Consider the following 16,188-nt stretch of genomic DNA (forward strand, 5'->3'; position numbering starts at 1 on the left):
AGGGTCTCTATAAGTTCCAAGCCTGGTCTACATAGAGAACGCCAATACAGCTAAGGCTACATAGAGAGACCTATACGTCAGAAAATTCAAAGATATTTTAAAATTTAAAAAATAACCATTGCAGTTACCTGGAGTAAAGACTGATTTCCAGGTACACCGAGGACTCGCTAGGTAGGTGGAGTCTGGGGATGAGCCCAGGACCCTGCCCTTCCACTAGGGGTCGCCCGCCTTTGCAAAGCCTCGGTGGCCGGGTCAAACTTGTGTCGCGAGCGGCCTCCGGCCGAGGAGGGCGCTGTGCTGACGGCACCGGGGGTGGGGGTGGGGAGAAGGACGGGCTGGGGGCGGAGCGCGGGACGCCGGCGGCTCAAGCTCGGGCTCGGGCTGGGGCTGGGGCTTGGGCTCCAGCTCGGGCCCTGCACCTGTGACTCGGCGGCGGCGCGGTCCTCCGCTGCCGCACTTGCTGCCCCATGGCCCCGTCCCGGCTGAAGCTCGGCCTCCGCGCCGCCTACTCCGGCATCAGCTCGGTGGCCGGCTTCTCCATCTTCTTCGTCTGGACGGTGGTCTACCGACAGCCCGGGACTGCGGCAATGGGGGGTCTCGCAGGTATCCTGGGGGGCGCGGGGCCGGCAGGGGTGGGGTGGGGTGGAGCTGTCAGCTGCTGCGCACGGCGGCTGGGGCGGCGCTGTCTCCGGGGCGGGAGCGTTGTTTACCCCGAAGAGGCCACTGGCAGCGCAGGCCCGGGTTCCTGGGCATTGCTCGGGCCTCTGGGACCTGATGCCTTCTGAACGTGGCGCGACCTAGGGTGCCGACTGCCGGACTCCGTCGTTTGCACAGTTGTCGCGTCCCGGCACCCTGCCGATCTACCCTCTGCCCAAGGGACACTACAGCGTCCTCAGCGCGCCCACTCCCTGGCCACCCTCGCTCCTGCAACAAATACACTGCTTCTGCGGGATTCCCGCGCCTCTTATAGCAAGTGGGGGTTCGTGGGGAAGCCCATCAGCCAGCCCCAGAGGTCCTCAGTGGAGGCCAGGACTGTGCTGTGGGACCTAGTGTTACTGGACGTTTCCTTTGCATCCACGTCCGTCTGCTGAGGTTCCTCAATGGGAATTTGCTAATCCCCCAAGGAGGGGACAGGAGGCATCAGGGACGAAGGCCCAGTGTTAGCAGTGCTCTGTACCTGACATGCAGTTTTGGTCATGTCATTAAACCTCTGTGCCACAGAACTGGTGTGAAGGCCAAGTATATTACCTGTACTTATTAACATAATTTAATAAATTGTGCTGCGTTAAGCAGTCTACTCCCTTATTTCACTCAATCCTTATATTAATCCTCTGAAGTAGGCATCATTGTGCCCATTTTACGGTTAGAGAAATACAGGCTTAAGGTAAATTGTCCTGGGTTACAACAGTCACATGATGGGCTCCAAGATGGCCTAGCTTTGAAAGCCTGTCCATCTGAGTTCAAAGTTCTGAACTCAGATGGAGATTTGAATCCCTGAGAGTTGTAAAAATTCAGCCTCACTTGTTAAAGATATTAAAATTCCTGCTAACAAAGTTAACCCACCAGGTGGTGGTGGCGCACACCTTTAATCCCAGCACTCACCCAGGAGGCAGAGGCAGGTGGATTTCTGTGTATTGAGGTCAGCCTGGTCTACAGAATGAATTTAATGACTGGCTCCATAGCTACTGAGAAATGCTGTCTAAAAAAAAAAAAAGAAAAGAAAAGAAAAAGAATTAAGCCAATTGTATAATAGCCGCATGAAACAATAGTATAGGTAAGGATAACATTTTAATTTAATACACAATGATCTTATTCCATGGCTAAAATCCTTGGCAAAAAAATCCATAAATGGGATAACTAAAAATAACTAATTCACACCAGGCGCGCTGGTACTCCTCTTTAATCCCGGCATTTGGGAGGCAGAGGCAGGTGGATCTCTGAGTTCAAGGACAGCCTGGTCTACAGAGTGAGTCCCAGGACAGCCATTGCCACACAGAGAAATCCTGTCTCAGAAAAACAAAACCAAAAATCAAAAACCAAACAAACAAAACAACAACAAAAACCAAACCAAAAAAACACACATTTCCCCTGTATGCACTGAGTGCCATCCTGAGGTAAGGGAACTGTGGGTGTTTCTCCTTTATCAGAGGGCATGCATGGCTCCTAAGCCGAAGCCATGCCAAGCAAGGCACTGGGGTCACCAAAAAGGTTCAGTGTGATGCCCAGGCCTGCCACCTGTGACCTTCTGGGGACAGCCAACACTGTTGGCTGGTTTGTGTACAAGGCCTTTCTCCGGGCTGCCCTCCTCCACACTTCCTATTGGCTCTATTGCTCCTGGGTTTGGAAGGCACTGCCAGGGCCCTAGGCTGGATGCTGAGACTGGAGATAAGCTCTTTGGTTGCGGGGAGGAGGGAGGGCATTCCTGGGATCAACTGGCTAAGAGTGCCCTGTGGAAGTACGGGTGGTCTCTACCTAGCTGTGTGAGACACAGCAATGCCTGCTGGACTTCGGCTTCCTCTTCTAGGAGTTGGAGGAGATGCCACTTCTCTAGGTCTGCAGGGCCGTGTGCTGCTGTCCACTCTCTCAGGCTTTGCGTCTACCTGTTTATTAAAGGGCAGGGGAAGGTTCCAGCCCCCACTCCAGGCAGCCACCGGGGCCTCCCTCCCACCCGTTTTCTCTCTTTAATGGCCTTTTCTCACCTTGATGGCCTTGCTTGACCTGAAGCAGGCTATCTGTGGAGCTGCCTTGAGAGACAGGCACTTGGCATCAGCTAGCTGGAGCAGAGGCTTATCTTCCAGCTAGTCTGGCCTCTGGCAACCACCGTCATGGAAGAGCCAAAACTGCTTGGTGGTAGTGGCTGGTGGACGAAGAGTTGTCAGGCCAAGGCCATACTCTTTCCTCACCCAGCGTGGGTTGTAATGAAGGGGTCCATGGCCGACCATACTTCTTCCTCTTTTGGGGTGAAGTGTCAGCCGGCTTCTGACTTGCAAGCACTCCACTACTGACTCAGCATTTTGCAGCCCAGAAATTGCTGAGTCACAGAGGTCCATCCCAGTGGGTTTTGTACAAGTTGGTCAATTGTGGCTATTGGGCATGCTGACTTCTGGGACAGGGTATGTATGAGCATTTGGGGTGGGGACACCCTTATCCTTGCAGGAATCTGAGAGGAAGTGACTTTGCAAAAAGGCAGTGACCTAAAAAAGGGTGGATTCACCAGAGAGACCTCATTGAACCCCCTTACTCTGCACTGGGAGCCCTAGCTAACATGCTTTTTCTGTCTGGAAAACCATGGAAAATAGGGTATTCGTACCCCACATCCAAGCAGCGCCATGTTCTTTGTAATTGAGTTTTGACAGAGAGGAGCTCTGGTGTCTTGGGTCTTCTGTGTCCTCTGGGCTAGGCAACAGGACTAAAGTGTGTCCTCAGAGTCACATACCAGTGTCTGTTTTATTCCACAGGCGTCCTTGGGTGCCGCCAAGCCTCTTATCCAGCCCAGCATCTGGAGATGCTTTCCCTAGCCAGGCCTATAAACCCAGAGGCTAGGCAGGCCTGTCCCTGGAGTGTGGCAGAGTGGAGCCAGGATGAGGCTGTGCTTGCTCCTGCCGCCGGGTGGGGCTGGGGATTGGTCCATGCTGCTCCAAGTTGTATAGACCAGGCATCCTGGAGCCCTTGAGTATCCTAGGAAAGGGAACAGAACAAGACAGGGTATAGTTGCTTTCCTGGAGTATAGGAAGGGCCGGGGGAGGGACTCTTCATTGGTAACCACTTGCGGAGGAAGCATCTCTCCCAGGAGGCCAGGGTGGGAAGTGGCCTCCCTCCTGAGTGTGTTTCACTGGCATGAGTCCTGGAGCTGGGTTTGGAGGAAGGGTTTAGCTACCACCTGGGACACTTCGAGCCACCTGCTTCCTTCTCTTCTTGTTCCCAACGCTTGTGAGCAGATGTGGGGGCGAGCATTTGGGGGAACCCCTGGGTCACGCTGGTGGTCTGAGATGACGTCTATACACTTCCTAGTTCAGCGTTTTCTAACCAGACATTGCTGAGTCACAGGAATTGCTTTGACCTTCTTTTTCTACTTTAAGCTCACTTGTAGAATCTTCAAGTGGGAAGGGATTGTAGAACTCAGTTATTGCATCTCCTTTCGTGAGAAGAGAAGGGAGGACAAGCCACTGAAAGGATCTGGTCTGTCCCCGAAATACTCAGTGACAAAGGCTTCATCTCTTGGGGCTGTTTAAGAAACCACATGCAAGTCGTTGGGGTGGAGCTCACTGTGGTAGAGCAAACACTATGCTCTGTGCCCTGGGCTTTAATCCTCAGCGCCCCTATAGAGAATCCAACCAACTCCCTGCAGGTGAAAACTTCAGAAGGAGTGGGGAGACTGGCGTGGAGGTTGCTGGGATAAAATCCGGACCACAAAAGGCAGAGATTAGTATTCTGGCTTCCTCTGGCCCGCTGGAGCTTCCTGCCAAGACAGAGAGATGGGAGCATGTTTGTTTCTATCCACACAGAGCCTAGGAGTTATGGGAACCCATTCCAAGGAGGAAGACTGAAGGCCACATCGGGCTGAACTGAAAGAATGGGAGTGAAGGGGATGGGTGTCAGCTTGGCGGGGTTGGGGGAGGGGTAAGCAGGGCGAGATAGGTTAGTGGGCTCATGTGCACACAGGGAGGAGTCCAGCTTTCCCTGCTTAGCCAGGCTGCAGGACCACAGGGCTCAACCATTTTTACATTTGGCAGCATAACAGTGCCTGGCCCGAAGTCTCCTGGTTTGTACTCTCCCGGTTTAGTTTTTGCCCTGATTGTGATAATTAAGACGGTCACCATAGTCCCATGATAGCCAGATTCCTCTGCTTGCCGCCCCAAGCCTATGTCTTATAACTTTAAAAAATATAAAGCAGCCGGGTGGTGGTGGCGCACGCCTTTAATCCCAGCACTCGGGAGGCAGAGGCAGGCGGATCTCTGTGAGTTCGAGGCCAGCCTGGTCTACAAGAGCTAGTTCCAGGACAGGAACCAAAAAAGCTACGGAGAAACCCTGTCTCAAAAATCCAAAAAAAAAAAAAAAAATATATGTAAAAAGTATAAAGCATTTTAGGCACGCCAAGAGGAGGAACAATTTAACGAACACTTGCTCTCATTACCCAGCCTAAGAGATGAATGCGTGGTGGCTGTCGAAGAGTCAGAGTCCCTTTGCCTCCCTTTGTCCCTTTGCCTCCCTCTGTCCCTTCGACCTCCTTCCCAGTCAGATGTCTGTCCCTGTGAGAGGTCACAGCACTTGTGCTATAATGCAGCTGATGATTTGAAAGGGCTCCCACCTTCTAGATGCTGGCAGCCTGAGGGGCCTGCCTGCGCCCCATGGCTGTACTGAGAGCTTACAGCTGGCCATCTCTCCTGTCTTTCATCCCTTTCCTGGCTTCACAGCCCTGCTCTGCGTCCTTGCCAGCGGAATTGGTATTTGTTTCATTCTTTTTCTGTACCAGCAGGCACTGCCTGGTACTGAGGGTTGTATTGTGTTCTGTTGTATTGACTGAGAGTATCATAGGAGAGTTGCCCACCAAACTCAGAAGGGTCTAGGATGGTAGCCTGCCCTTTGCCTCAGCCTGGAGGGATGGCATCAGGCCTAGTCCAAAGCAAGTAGGGCACATGGGTGCTGGGTGGCCTTGGGGGCCTCATGACAAGGCTTTCTTTTTCTGCAAGGCCAGTGTAGAGTTGCGAAGAGCCCTGCTGCCCAAGAGTTAAGCTGCAGGCTTCAGGACCCAGAGGATCAGCAGAGGAGGAGTGCGGGATGGGGCATACTTCTCCATGTCTATGCCTTTGGATAGGCGTCAGGAAGTCTCATTTCAGGAGCCTTAAATGTAAAGTTTTCAGAGTGAACACCAAGTAAACTCTGGGTAGATTCTACCTATAGGCATGCGCCATATGAGAAACTAAAACCGAGAACCTTTTAAGCATTTTATTAATTTATTTTGGTTTATATGAATATGTAAATTACTCATGTGTTTAACCTTTTGTTTCGTTATTTGGGTTTTTTGAGACCCCTGTGTAGCCCTGGTTTCTCTGTGTAGCCCTCCCTCGCTGTCCTGAAACTCATTCTGTAGACCAGGCTGGCTTCGAACTCAGATATTCGTGTGCCTCTGCCTCCCAAGTGCTGAGGTTAAAGGCATGCACCACCACTGCCCAGCTAATATAATATTTCCAAGCTGAATGTGGTGGTGCATGCTTGTTATCCTGGCACTTGGGAGGCTGAGGCAGAAGGATCACAAATTCAAGGCTAGCCTGGGCTATATAGGACTTTGTCTCAGCCTTATGGTGGTGCACACCTTTAATCCCAGCACTCAGGAGACAGACGCAGGTGGATCTCTGAAACCCTGTCTCAAAAAACCAAAAGGAAAAGAAAAAAAGGACCTTGTCCCCCTCAGAAGAAGTAGAAGAGGAGGAGAAGGGGGAAATGAGGAAAAGAAGGGGTTGACAAAAGTAAAAATGACAAAGAGCGGCATGGTTTTGTTGTCCACGAACCTCTTTAATGCCTGACTTTCTGGAAGGCAGCTTAAGTCCTGTGCTTCCTTGTTCTAGTAGTAACATCACATCCCATAGACATCATATCATTGCCGTAAGGACCAGTCTTCTCTGCATCACGGTCCGAATAGATCTGGCCTGGTGGACATACGGGTCCCAGTATCAGTGCCACCGGGCTAGAGGCCAAGCAAGAGGGAGCTGCAATATGACAGGCAGGTGCCTGGGTCCTGCTGACCGAGTCTGTCCCCGCAGGTGTCCTGGCACTGTGGGTCTTGGTGACTCATGTGATGTACCTGCAGGATTACTGGAGGACCTGGCTCAAAGGGCTGCGCGGCTTCTTCTTCGTGGGTGTTCTCTTCTCGGCCGTCTCCATCTCTGCCTTCTGCACCTTCCTGACATTGGCCATTACCCAGCACCAGAGTGAGGATGGTCCAGGGAAAGGAGGAAGGGAGATGACTTGGGGGTAGAGAACAACCTGGGAATATACCCTGCCTGGGTCTCCTGTCCAGTTTCTACAAGTGTGATTCCGAATGGATACAGGGACTGAATGGGTCACTTGGCTTCCCCTGTCCAGCTTTCTTACTGTTAAAGTGGGGAGAATGAGAGCCCCTACCTCCTCAGGGGCAGGAGGATTCCAGACTGGTATGAAGTATTTGACAAGGCTGGCTGGCCCACCTGAATACCTCCCACCCCAGAGTTGCTGGAGTCCTTTAGTCTCTGCCTAGCTCCAGGAGGGCAGCACCCCCTGGTGGCCCTAGTAAGAAGTTGCCAGAGGCCATCCCTGTTTGATGCAGGTTGGCAGTGGCCTGTGTGTCACAAAAGGGGAGTGGATGTCATGGACCTGCTGGCTAACTCTGACCTCCTCTCACGCCTCAGCTTTCTGACTACACAATGCAGGAACGCTCTAAACAAGCTCCACACACCAGTCTTCAATAGCACTGGTTCAAGGCCCAGAGGCTATAAGGATGTAGAGTGGGAAGGAGGTGGGGGGCAGTTCTAGTCTTGGCTGCTGCTGGTGTTTTGGGTAGATCTCTCAAGTTATCATTGGTTCCTCTCCCCTGCAGGTTTCAAAGACCCAACCAGCTACTACCTCTCCTGTGTCTGGAGCTTCATCTCCTTCAAGTGGGCCTTCCTGCTCAGCCTCTACGCCCACCGCTACCGGGCTGACTTCGCTGATATCAGCATTCTCAGTGATTTCTGACCCAGAGAATGAGGTCACTCCAGCCTGGGGGCCCTCAGGACCTGTACTCAACTTCTGAGTCAGCATGGGAGCCTGCCCCAGACCCTGGGGACTCCAGAACTGTGGCAGAGCATATACAGCTGGGGCCAGTTCAGTTGCCCAGGAACTGTTGGAAGGGTACTGCCAACCTGCCCATCAGCCTTCCAAATGGATCTATTTTCTTAGTACTCTGAGGAATCTTTGTAAGTAGGGTCATGATAATGAACTCAAGGTGTCAAGGGGTAGGGTCTGAACACATGACTAGTGGCAGGGTTAGGGACAGGCGTCCTTGCTGCCCCAGACTTCATGAAAGCCATGGGGGTGGGGGGAAGCATTTGGAAAAGTTTGATCAAATAAGGAATCTCTAATCGAGATCTCCAAATCCCATCCCAACACCTCCATCCTGTTGTCCTCAAGGGTCAGGTATCTGAACTCACCAGTCCCTGGGGAAGTGACAATTGGCTTTTCCCCCAAGCTGCAAAGCTGAACAGAGTCCAGTGTCTCTCCTCCTACCTTCCCATCCAGAGTTTGTTTCCCATGAGGGTGCTAGAGCCAGCCAGCCATTCCTATGTGTCACACATGCGCACATGACCACAGATTACCAGAGCCGGACTCCTCGGATGCGGCTAGACCTGAGGACCACAGGAGACACACCCCCTGCACCTAGAAGGGCTTCGGGAGAGGGACAAGCTGGTGGGAGCCAGAGGGCTCTCCTTCTGTACTCCTGAGGCTCCAACCTTGCTCTTCACCTGCCCCTCACTGCACAAGACACACCCAGCCATGAGGACCTTCTCCCCATTGATCTTCTTTATCTCCTCTCTGCTGAATGGACACAGGTCAAGGCCTTACCTAAGCAGAGAGGCAGGGCCGGGGCTGCTACATATCTTTTATGTTAGGTTGCCATTTTGCACGTCCACTCTTCCACCAGGGTTCTGCCCCTTGCTCTCTGACTTACCTGTGTCACTGTCACAGTAGCAGAAATACAGCGGCCGTTTTATCAGCCTCAGGGTGTTTCTTTGTGGGGGGCTCTTGAGAGGGGACTGTAAGAGTGGGCAAGGAGGGGGCTCTACCTATCTGATTATTTAAGATAGGCTCTGGGCTAGTGGGTAGCCTGCCCTCTTGGCATGAGACCACTAACTCAGACCTCCTTTCCTCTCCCAGCCCTGCCCTATGTAACTAGGAGGCCCACAGTCCCAGCATCCCCTGCAATCCCATCTCCACCCCTTAGCCCGGAGAAAGGGATTTTTTTTCTTCTCCTAAGCCCAGACTGCTCGGGGCTCCAAGGTATATGGTGACCAGGCTGGGCAGACTTTGAACCCCTCTGCTTATGCTGGGCACACTTTTTCTGGCCTGTTGCCTTGCCCATCCTTTTTACCTTACAGTAATGCTCACGATATCATGGTGCTTTAAAGCAGGAAGGAGCCAGAAACTATGTCCACATCTAGAACCTTTCACTGAAGGATACAGGAGGCAGCAGCAACTCAACTGAGTCCCAGCTAGGACTTAAGCCCAGGTGTGTTTGCGTCAAGATCTTTTGGGGTGTCTTGGCAACTTGAGTCTGAGAACTTGTCCCCGTATCCCACAGGGCCCAATGTGTAGGGCTCAGCCCAGGGTCATTGCCCTTTTCACCTGGGTTGGTAAGCTGTGTCTGCAGTGGGCCCTTCCTGCATGTGGCAGCTATGGAAGGGCAAAGGACCGGAGGCCTGAGTTCGGCCCACACTTGCCCCCTTTCTTAGCCCATCGCGGGGTGCCGGATACACACCCCCTGCACTGATGATCTCTCACTAACATCCGAGAGGCGTGCTCACAGGACTTTAAAGCAAATAAAACATTTATTGTTCAGGTTTTTTTTCCTTTTTTTTTTCTTTTTTACAAAAACATGCATACATACACAAGGTATGGCAGGTCTTGGGGAAGACACACACACACACACTCTTCACGCACGCACGCACGCATACACACAAACACTTTCTTGGCCCCAGGCCTGACCTCAAAAGTCTTGAAGACTTCTGGGGTGGCCTCCCCTCCCCCATGTCTGTCTATTCTCCCACCTTATCTCCCCTCAGCCAAGCTAGTCCTGTGTGGGGCAGCAGTCATAATCGAGGTGGGGGAACCCCAGAAACAGAAGGCAGGCTCATTCTGGGGGCAGTGACCAGGCATCCCTGGGCTTGTGTTGTGCTTCTTAGGGGAGATGAAGGTTTGGCACCATTGGGTCAGGAAGCACAGGACTCAGCACCTGTCTGCTGCACCAAGGCACTGAGATGGTCCACATAGGGTGGCCTCTGGCAGGGCAGTGACCAGATGGGAGGCTTGCTGGCGACCACTCACAGAGAGAGCAGCTCAGAGTGACTCTGAGAGCCCGGGGCGGCCAAAAGACAACTGAGGAAGCAGGTGAGAGGAACTCTCCTGTCCTCAGAATAGGGGACCCCTTGGCTCCTCCTACTCCCCTAGCTCTTCAGAACCTGGGAAGGGCCACCCTGGCTGAGGCCAAGTTCACATTTCTGTATGGAGCCTGGGGTGGTGTGCAAAATCTGGGGCCTTCGGAGTTAAGAATAGTGGTAGTTATGGGTCCCCCTGAACCAGTCCTCCGCTGTGCAGTCCTGAGGGCTGGAGGCCACAGCTAGGGCACTGGGTCCATTCTGCAAGAGCCCAGCTGGGCCCTAGTGCCCAGCCTGCCTCCTCCCAGGATCCTTCCTGGTCCCCATCCCAGACCCAGTGGCCTTCTCAGTTCCCTGGGGTAGCTGTCAGGGTAGCTGTGCTCTGGAACTGACTACCTGCCCAGAGGATCTCTGCAGACCCAGGAACAGGGCTGACAGCAGAGGTGAGGAGACGTCTGAAGGGCAGGTGATCTGCTCTGAAGCCCTAGAGATTCATAGGTTCTTCCTCTTCCACCAGCTGCTCTGAGGGCCTGGGAGGGGGACAAGGGCAGGGTGTTAGAAAGTCAGTTGGGAGGATCCAAGGGGATTCGAAGGCATGGGCCTAGGATTAGGGGGTCTGGGAGTACCTGTCTTCAGCCAGGATGCCCACAGAGAGGGATGCCAGCGCAGTCACGGCTTCCACTTCTGCATCAGCCCCTGGTACTCTGGGCAGCCAAGAGTCTGGACAGGAGGCCAACCGTTGCATGCAGCCCCAGTATTTCCCTAGGACAAGTAGCTGGGTCAATAAGGGAAAGACAAGCTGTTTGAGCTATATCCTAGACTGATCCCATGGCTAGGGACACAGGTCCAGAGCCCAAGAATAGTGGTCATGTCATCAGCTTGAGGTGAGTGCCCCTTCCTGCCCTCACCTCCCAACTTACCCCTTCCATACCGCCCTGGGTAACTGAGCAGATTCAATGTGGCTATAAGGACATCTTCACAGATAACCAAACCCCTCTCCCATCCTTCTTGGCTAAAATTCCACCCTAGAGGGCTAGCGAGATAGATCAGCAGTTAAGAGCACTGGTTGCTCTTCCAGAGGACCTGGCTTTGATTCTCAGCATACAACAATCTGAAACTTGGGTTCCAGGGATTCTGATGCCCTCTTCTGACCTATAAGGGCATTGTATGCTCACATACATGGTGTACAGCCGTACATGCAGACAAAATACCCATACACATAAAAAAAATTAAAAATAAACTAGACACCTTTAATCCTAGCATTCAGAACACTGAGGCAGTTGGATCACCGAGTTCAAGGCCAGCCTAGTCTACATAATGAGTTCCAGGAGAGCCAGGGGTTATATAGACCCTGTCTCAAAAAATCAAAAATAAAGACCACTCCATAGATGTGCGGATTCTAAAAGCAGTAGGAGGATCCACTTAACCCTACATCAGGTTTATGACAAGATTTGCTCACATATACCTGTGCCTTGGCTTCCTAGAGCAACAGGGTCCCCCTCATGTGACCTCCATAGTGCTCAGCCTACCCCTAGGAAGCCAGGCATGGTAGTAAATTCCTGTCATTTCAGCAGACAGAGGCTGAGGTAGGAGGGTCACACACACGCTGGAAGGTAGCCTGGGCTACTTAGTGAGACCCTGTAAAACTTAATGACCCAAGAGCTTGGTTATTTAGCAGTACAGTTAGAGCCTAGCACATGCAAGACCCTGGGTTCAATCACCAGTACTGAAGGGGGGCGGGGCGATTAGCAGGAGGTAAGACAATCGCGGTACATAGCCAGGGCAAGCATCTCCACACCTGCTCTGGTCCACGGAACACTCAGCATCCTGCCGTTCTGAGACAGTGATGGGCATGGCCCAGCTCAGTGCAGAACCTGGCCCATGAGAGGGTCCACAGGCAGCTATGCTGTGGACCTATGTCTATTCCCCCAACCAAGCCCCAGATAAGGGGAAATCTATTTATCTTTGTATACCAATGGAGATCCGGGGCCTTCACAGAAAGTGCTGAACCTAGTTGAAGTTGAATCTTTAACATGTTTTCCAAATGTGAGCTCTTCAATATGGTTATATTCTGAGACCCAGGTCGGCCTTCCCCACAGCTCTCCAGTCACTGGGACCAGTACCGAGGAGGCTAAGCCAAGCCTTTATACAAACAAGGCCTGAGTGTTGTTGTCAGCCTGGCCCCTGGCCCAAGATTATAGCCAGAGATGGAAGGCCAGTCTCAACCATAAGGAAGCCACTGTTGTGTCCATGCTGGGTCAAAACTGGAGGACTAAGAGGTCACCCACTCATGGGGATATGGCCACTATTACTCCTGGCGTGGTTCCCGGGAACCCTATTTGAGACCGTCAGTATGCCTCTGGCCTGGCGGGCACTGGGTCTCTGAGACTTTGCCAGTGGGATGGTGAACCCTGGAGGCATTCCCAGGTTTGGACCCAGCAAGTATCCCAGGTCAAAACTCACTGTGCACCCTGATCACAGCTTCCAGAGAGCGGAGGGCATTGAGGTTGGGCTTCTGTTTCCAGCCTTCTTCTGAAAGGGGATCCACCTACAGAAACATTCCATCAGGGACCCCGTGCTTGGCCTGCATGAACAGGCATGAGCTGCTGGCCCTAGACCTAACCCAAGAAGGTTGTTTCAGCCCCACCCCTTCCCCTCTTATTTACCTACTCTTTGTCCTAAACTGTGAGAGCCAGGCACACCTGCCCCAGGGAAGTATAGATAGCTGGGGGCCGAGCTTACCTTGTTGCCCAGAAGAGCAGCCACACAGGCCTCAGAGGCGTCACAGATGGCTGTGAGGTCATGACCACCCTCTAAGGCCAACACCACCGCACCTCCTGCCAAGTTCATCAGCTGCTGTGTCATGTACCCAAAACCTACATGGTTGAGGTGGAAGAAACTGTAGAGGGCGAGAGAAGAGGGAGCCCCATTCCCTACACTGTCATTTCCCTGCTTGCTTCCTCCTTCGTAGACAGTGTGTTAAAGATGAAAACCCCATCTCTATGCTTCACTCCAAGCTCTGAAAAGTCAAGCGTCTTCTATACAAGCCCCCTCAACCAGCAGGTGGCAGGGCTGAGACTTGAATCCCAGCATCGAGTCTCTCATTGGGTCACCAGCTCTTTGTTCCCAGGCCCCGTGGCATAGTGGACGGCACTGACATTCTGTTCTGAGAGTGCTGCTCTTCGAACTTCCGCTGAAGCAGCCGATGGCCCAGCCTGGAAGCCTGGCTTCTACAACTGGCCTTCCATCTGGCAGACCTAAGTCTCCAGGGGCCTGGTCCTGGGAAGTAGGCTGTGCTATGCTAGACTGGGAGAACCCAGGGAATTCCAGGGCCTGCAGCCCTGCTCCTGACCTTACACATGGCCCTGGACTGTGGCCATTGCTTCCTACCTTTTCATTCTGGCAGGTGCATTCCTGTCTCCACACAGCCTGTTCTTACTCCCCACTTCTTCCCCATAGCTAGGGCCCCCTTACATTTGGCAGAAACATGGTAGCCACCCAGCGGGGCTGGGTGACCCTCGGCAGCATCAAATCCAGCGGACACCAGGACCAGGTCTGGAGCAAACTCTCGGGCAATGGGCATCACCACTATCCTGAATTTGAAAGGAGAGGCGTTATCCACCCGGGGCCCAGCACAGCCTATCCTCGCTCCTCCTGCCAACTTCACTGAGGGCACCTATCCTAATGGGATGCCCCGATCTCCTTCACCCTGGCTGTGGCTCTGGTCCACCAGCCTCAGAACTCAGCCATACAGAGACTTTAACCAGCAAGGGGCAGAATGGAGACAAAGATCCTATGACAGGATGAGAGAAGTGTGTGTGTGCACGCTTGGTGTGTGGTTCGCTCTGGTCACTAAGCCTCAGGGACTCTGGCTATAGTTGAGCACACTATGTTTAGAGCTGACCTGGGCAACTTGCCCCTTAAGAGTGCACCAGGGTGACCAGACCTGAAGTCCTGGGCTGCCAAGCTCCATTCTTCATCCTCTTCCCCCTGCCTGCCCCTAATGCCCCAACCCAAGGCTGGTATCCATTTAGACATTTAGCTCGGCACAGACACCAGGGAGTCCCACTCAGGGTGCCTGAAGAATTAATTCTCATGGGAGAACCTCCAGAAAAGGACTTCCAGGCTTAATGTAGAGTTCCAGTTTCCCTAGAAACAGACATAGGGGCCTGGAATGAATGAGACAAGGACCCCTTACAAGAGTCCATAGCTCTTTTAAGACCAGTTTTCTAAAGTAAAGCCATCCCTCCATGCGGACAGCACTTAAGGACACCAAGTTTCTACTCTCGCCAGAGACCCCACCACCTCCAGGCAGTCTTTGACTAAATGTGGCAGCTTTGTTCTACCCAAATCTCTCCAGATGTGTGGCTCTGCCTTTCTCATTCTTGTGTGTGTCCTATTTCCTTATTGGAGCTGGCTTACACTGTCTCGTAACCAAATGTGAGCAGATTGACAACTGGTCACTTCTAACCGAGGGCTGTGGGAAAGGGAGGAGAGACAGTCTTGCAGGACTGACTTCCTCTAGACCCCAGAGTGCTTACCTGAAGGCAGCGAGGTACTCAGGATCCCCCATGGGTGGATCCAAGCCCCCAGCCCAAGCCACGTTGACATTGAAGCCTTCACCATTGCCAGTCCCCACCTGGAAAACAAGCCGCAAGGAAGACGTGAGAAGAACAGAGTCCCAAGCTCATCCAGGTTCTTCAGTTCCACACAGGGGAGCTGAGGCTCAGAAAGGATAAGCCACTGCTCAGAACCACACAAGACAGGGGCAGAAAGGATCCAGGAGGAAAAATCAACATGCCGGAAGATGCTGAGCTAGCACAGTTACCTCATCCACAGCCCCACTGCCTGGGAAGAAGTTGCCGTCATCATGGCGGTGCAGAGAAATGTACAGCACGCTGGGGTCCTGGTAGAACGTTTGCTGTGTGCCGTTGCCATGGTGAACATCCTGCACAACACAGCAGACGGCTGGTTAGGGTGGTCCACAAGCAGAAGGACTTCAAGGTTGGTGACCATTCTGAGTCCTGGGACACTAGGCTGGTGGAGTCAGGAAACTACAGTTTCTAGGCTCATATGACTGAGTTGCCCCAAGTAATCTACTGTCTGGCAGTGATCTCCATCTCCACATGGAAAGACTCCCCATCTTGAGATAGGATCTCAATATGCAGACCAAGCTGGCCTTGAGCTCACAGAGACCCACCTGCCTCAGCCTCCCAAATGCTGGGATTACTGTGCCATTATACCTGACAAAAACTCTATATATAGCTTGTGTGTGTGTGTGTGTGTGTGTGTGTGTGTGTGTGTGAGAGAGAGAGAGAGAGAGAGAGAGAGAGAGAGAGAGAGAGAAAGAGAGAGAGGTAGAAATCATCTCTGTGGACATAAACTCTTCCCACTGTATCTTGCACAAAGTCATGAGGCATAGCATGTGGCCAGTGATCGAGTTTAAAGGGACCCAGGCCTCTAGGAAGTGCTGGACTCTGCCTCGACTCACAAGACCACACACAGGTTCCCACTATGCGAAATCCTCCCACTGTTCTCAATGTCTGCTTAGAAACTCTCCTTTCACACCTGTCCCTGCAGCTGAGACACTGTAGTTAGAGACGCACACTGAGAGCTAACTGGCCTGGGCTCCAATATTGGTCTCACATCTCCTGAGGTGAGTGACTATTAAAGGCAGTAATCTCTGTATGTACTTTCCTCATCTGTGAAATGGGCTACAGTCAGGACCAGATAGAAAAGAGTCAGCTTCTAGATATGACTGATGATATGTTGATGCCATCAGATATGGCTGCTATGGTTACAGTGTGGAGGGGAAATGGCTCACTCTGCCGAAAAGAAGCCAACAACAAATTTAGACATGCAGCCCCATCTCTAATGCAGGGTTCAGGGTTCTGCCGGCAGGCGTGGGTCCGGTGTCACCAGGAACCAGGACTTACCCAGTCAACAATGAGGATCTTGCTGGCCTTGCCTTGTTGCTGAAGCTGTCTGCAGGCGATGGCCACGGAGTTGAAGAAGCAAAAGCCCCTGGAGGAAGGAGAGACGGTCCTGCCAGCCCATACCCACCCTTTTCGGCCTACAGGGA

At 52.7% G+C, this 16,188-nt stretch overlaps 2 protein-coding genes across 6 annotated transcripts in view; one reads left to right on the forward strand and one right to left on the reverse strand.

Moving 5' to 3' along the window:
• The first annotated feature begins 334 nt into the window (after window positions 1-334).
• Window positions 335-9,566, forward strand: Slc48a1 (solute carrier family 48 member 1). Its single transcript, XM_057792750.1, has 3 exons — window positions 335-603; window positions 6,762-6,929; window positions 7,574-9,566. Exons 1-3 carry the CDS (start codon window positions 468-470, stop codon window positions 7,708-7,710), a joined length of 441 nt encoding a protein of 146 aa, XP_057648733.1. The 5' UTR covers window positions 335-467; the 3' UTR covers window positions 7,711-9,566.
• Window positions 9,548-16,188, reverse strand: part of Hdac7 (histone deacetylase 7) — a 35,404-nt gene continuing 28,763 nt past the window's right edge. For all 5 annotated transcript variants that reach the window (XM_057792749.1, XM_057792748.1, XM_057792746.1 and 2 more), the window contains 8 exons: window positions 16,043-16,130; window positions 14,935-15,054; window positions 14,648-14,745; window positions 13,581-13,699; window positions 12,849-12,982; window positions 12,570-12,654; window positions 10,733-10,868; window positions 9,548-10,636 (listed from right to left, as the gene is read on the reverse strand). In XM_057792749.1, the coding sequence (XP_057648732.1) occupies window positions 10,591-10,636; window positions 10,733-10,868; window positions 12,570-12,654; window positions 12,849-12,982; window positions 13,581-13,699; window positions 14,648-14,745; window positions 14,935-15,054; window positions 16,043-16,130 (826 nt within the window). In that variant the 3' untranslated portion in view covers window positions 9,548-10,590. The remainder of the gene's footprint in view (window positions 10,637-10,732; window positions 10,869-12,569; window positions 12,655-12,848; window positions 12,983-13,580; window positions 13,700-14,647; window positions 14,746-14,934; window positions 15,055-16,042; window positions 16,131-16,188) is intronic.

This window comes from Chionomys nivalis, chromosome 17, assembly GCF_950005125.1.
Source record: "Chionomys nivalis chromosome 17, mChiNiv1.1, whole genome shotgun sequence".
NCBI lineage: Eukaryota > Metazoa > Chordata > Mammalia > Rodentia > Cricetidae > Chionomys > Chionomys nivalis.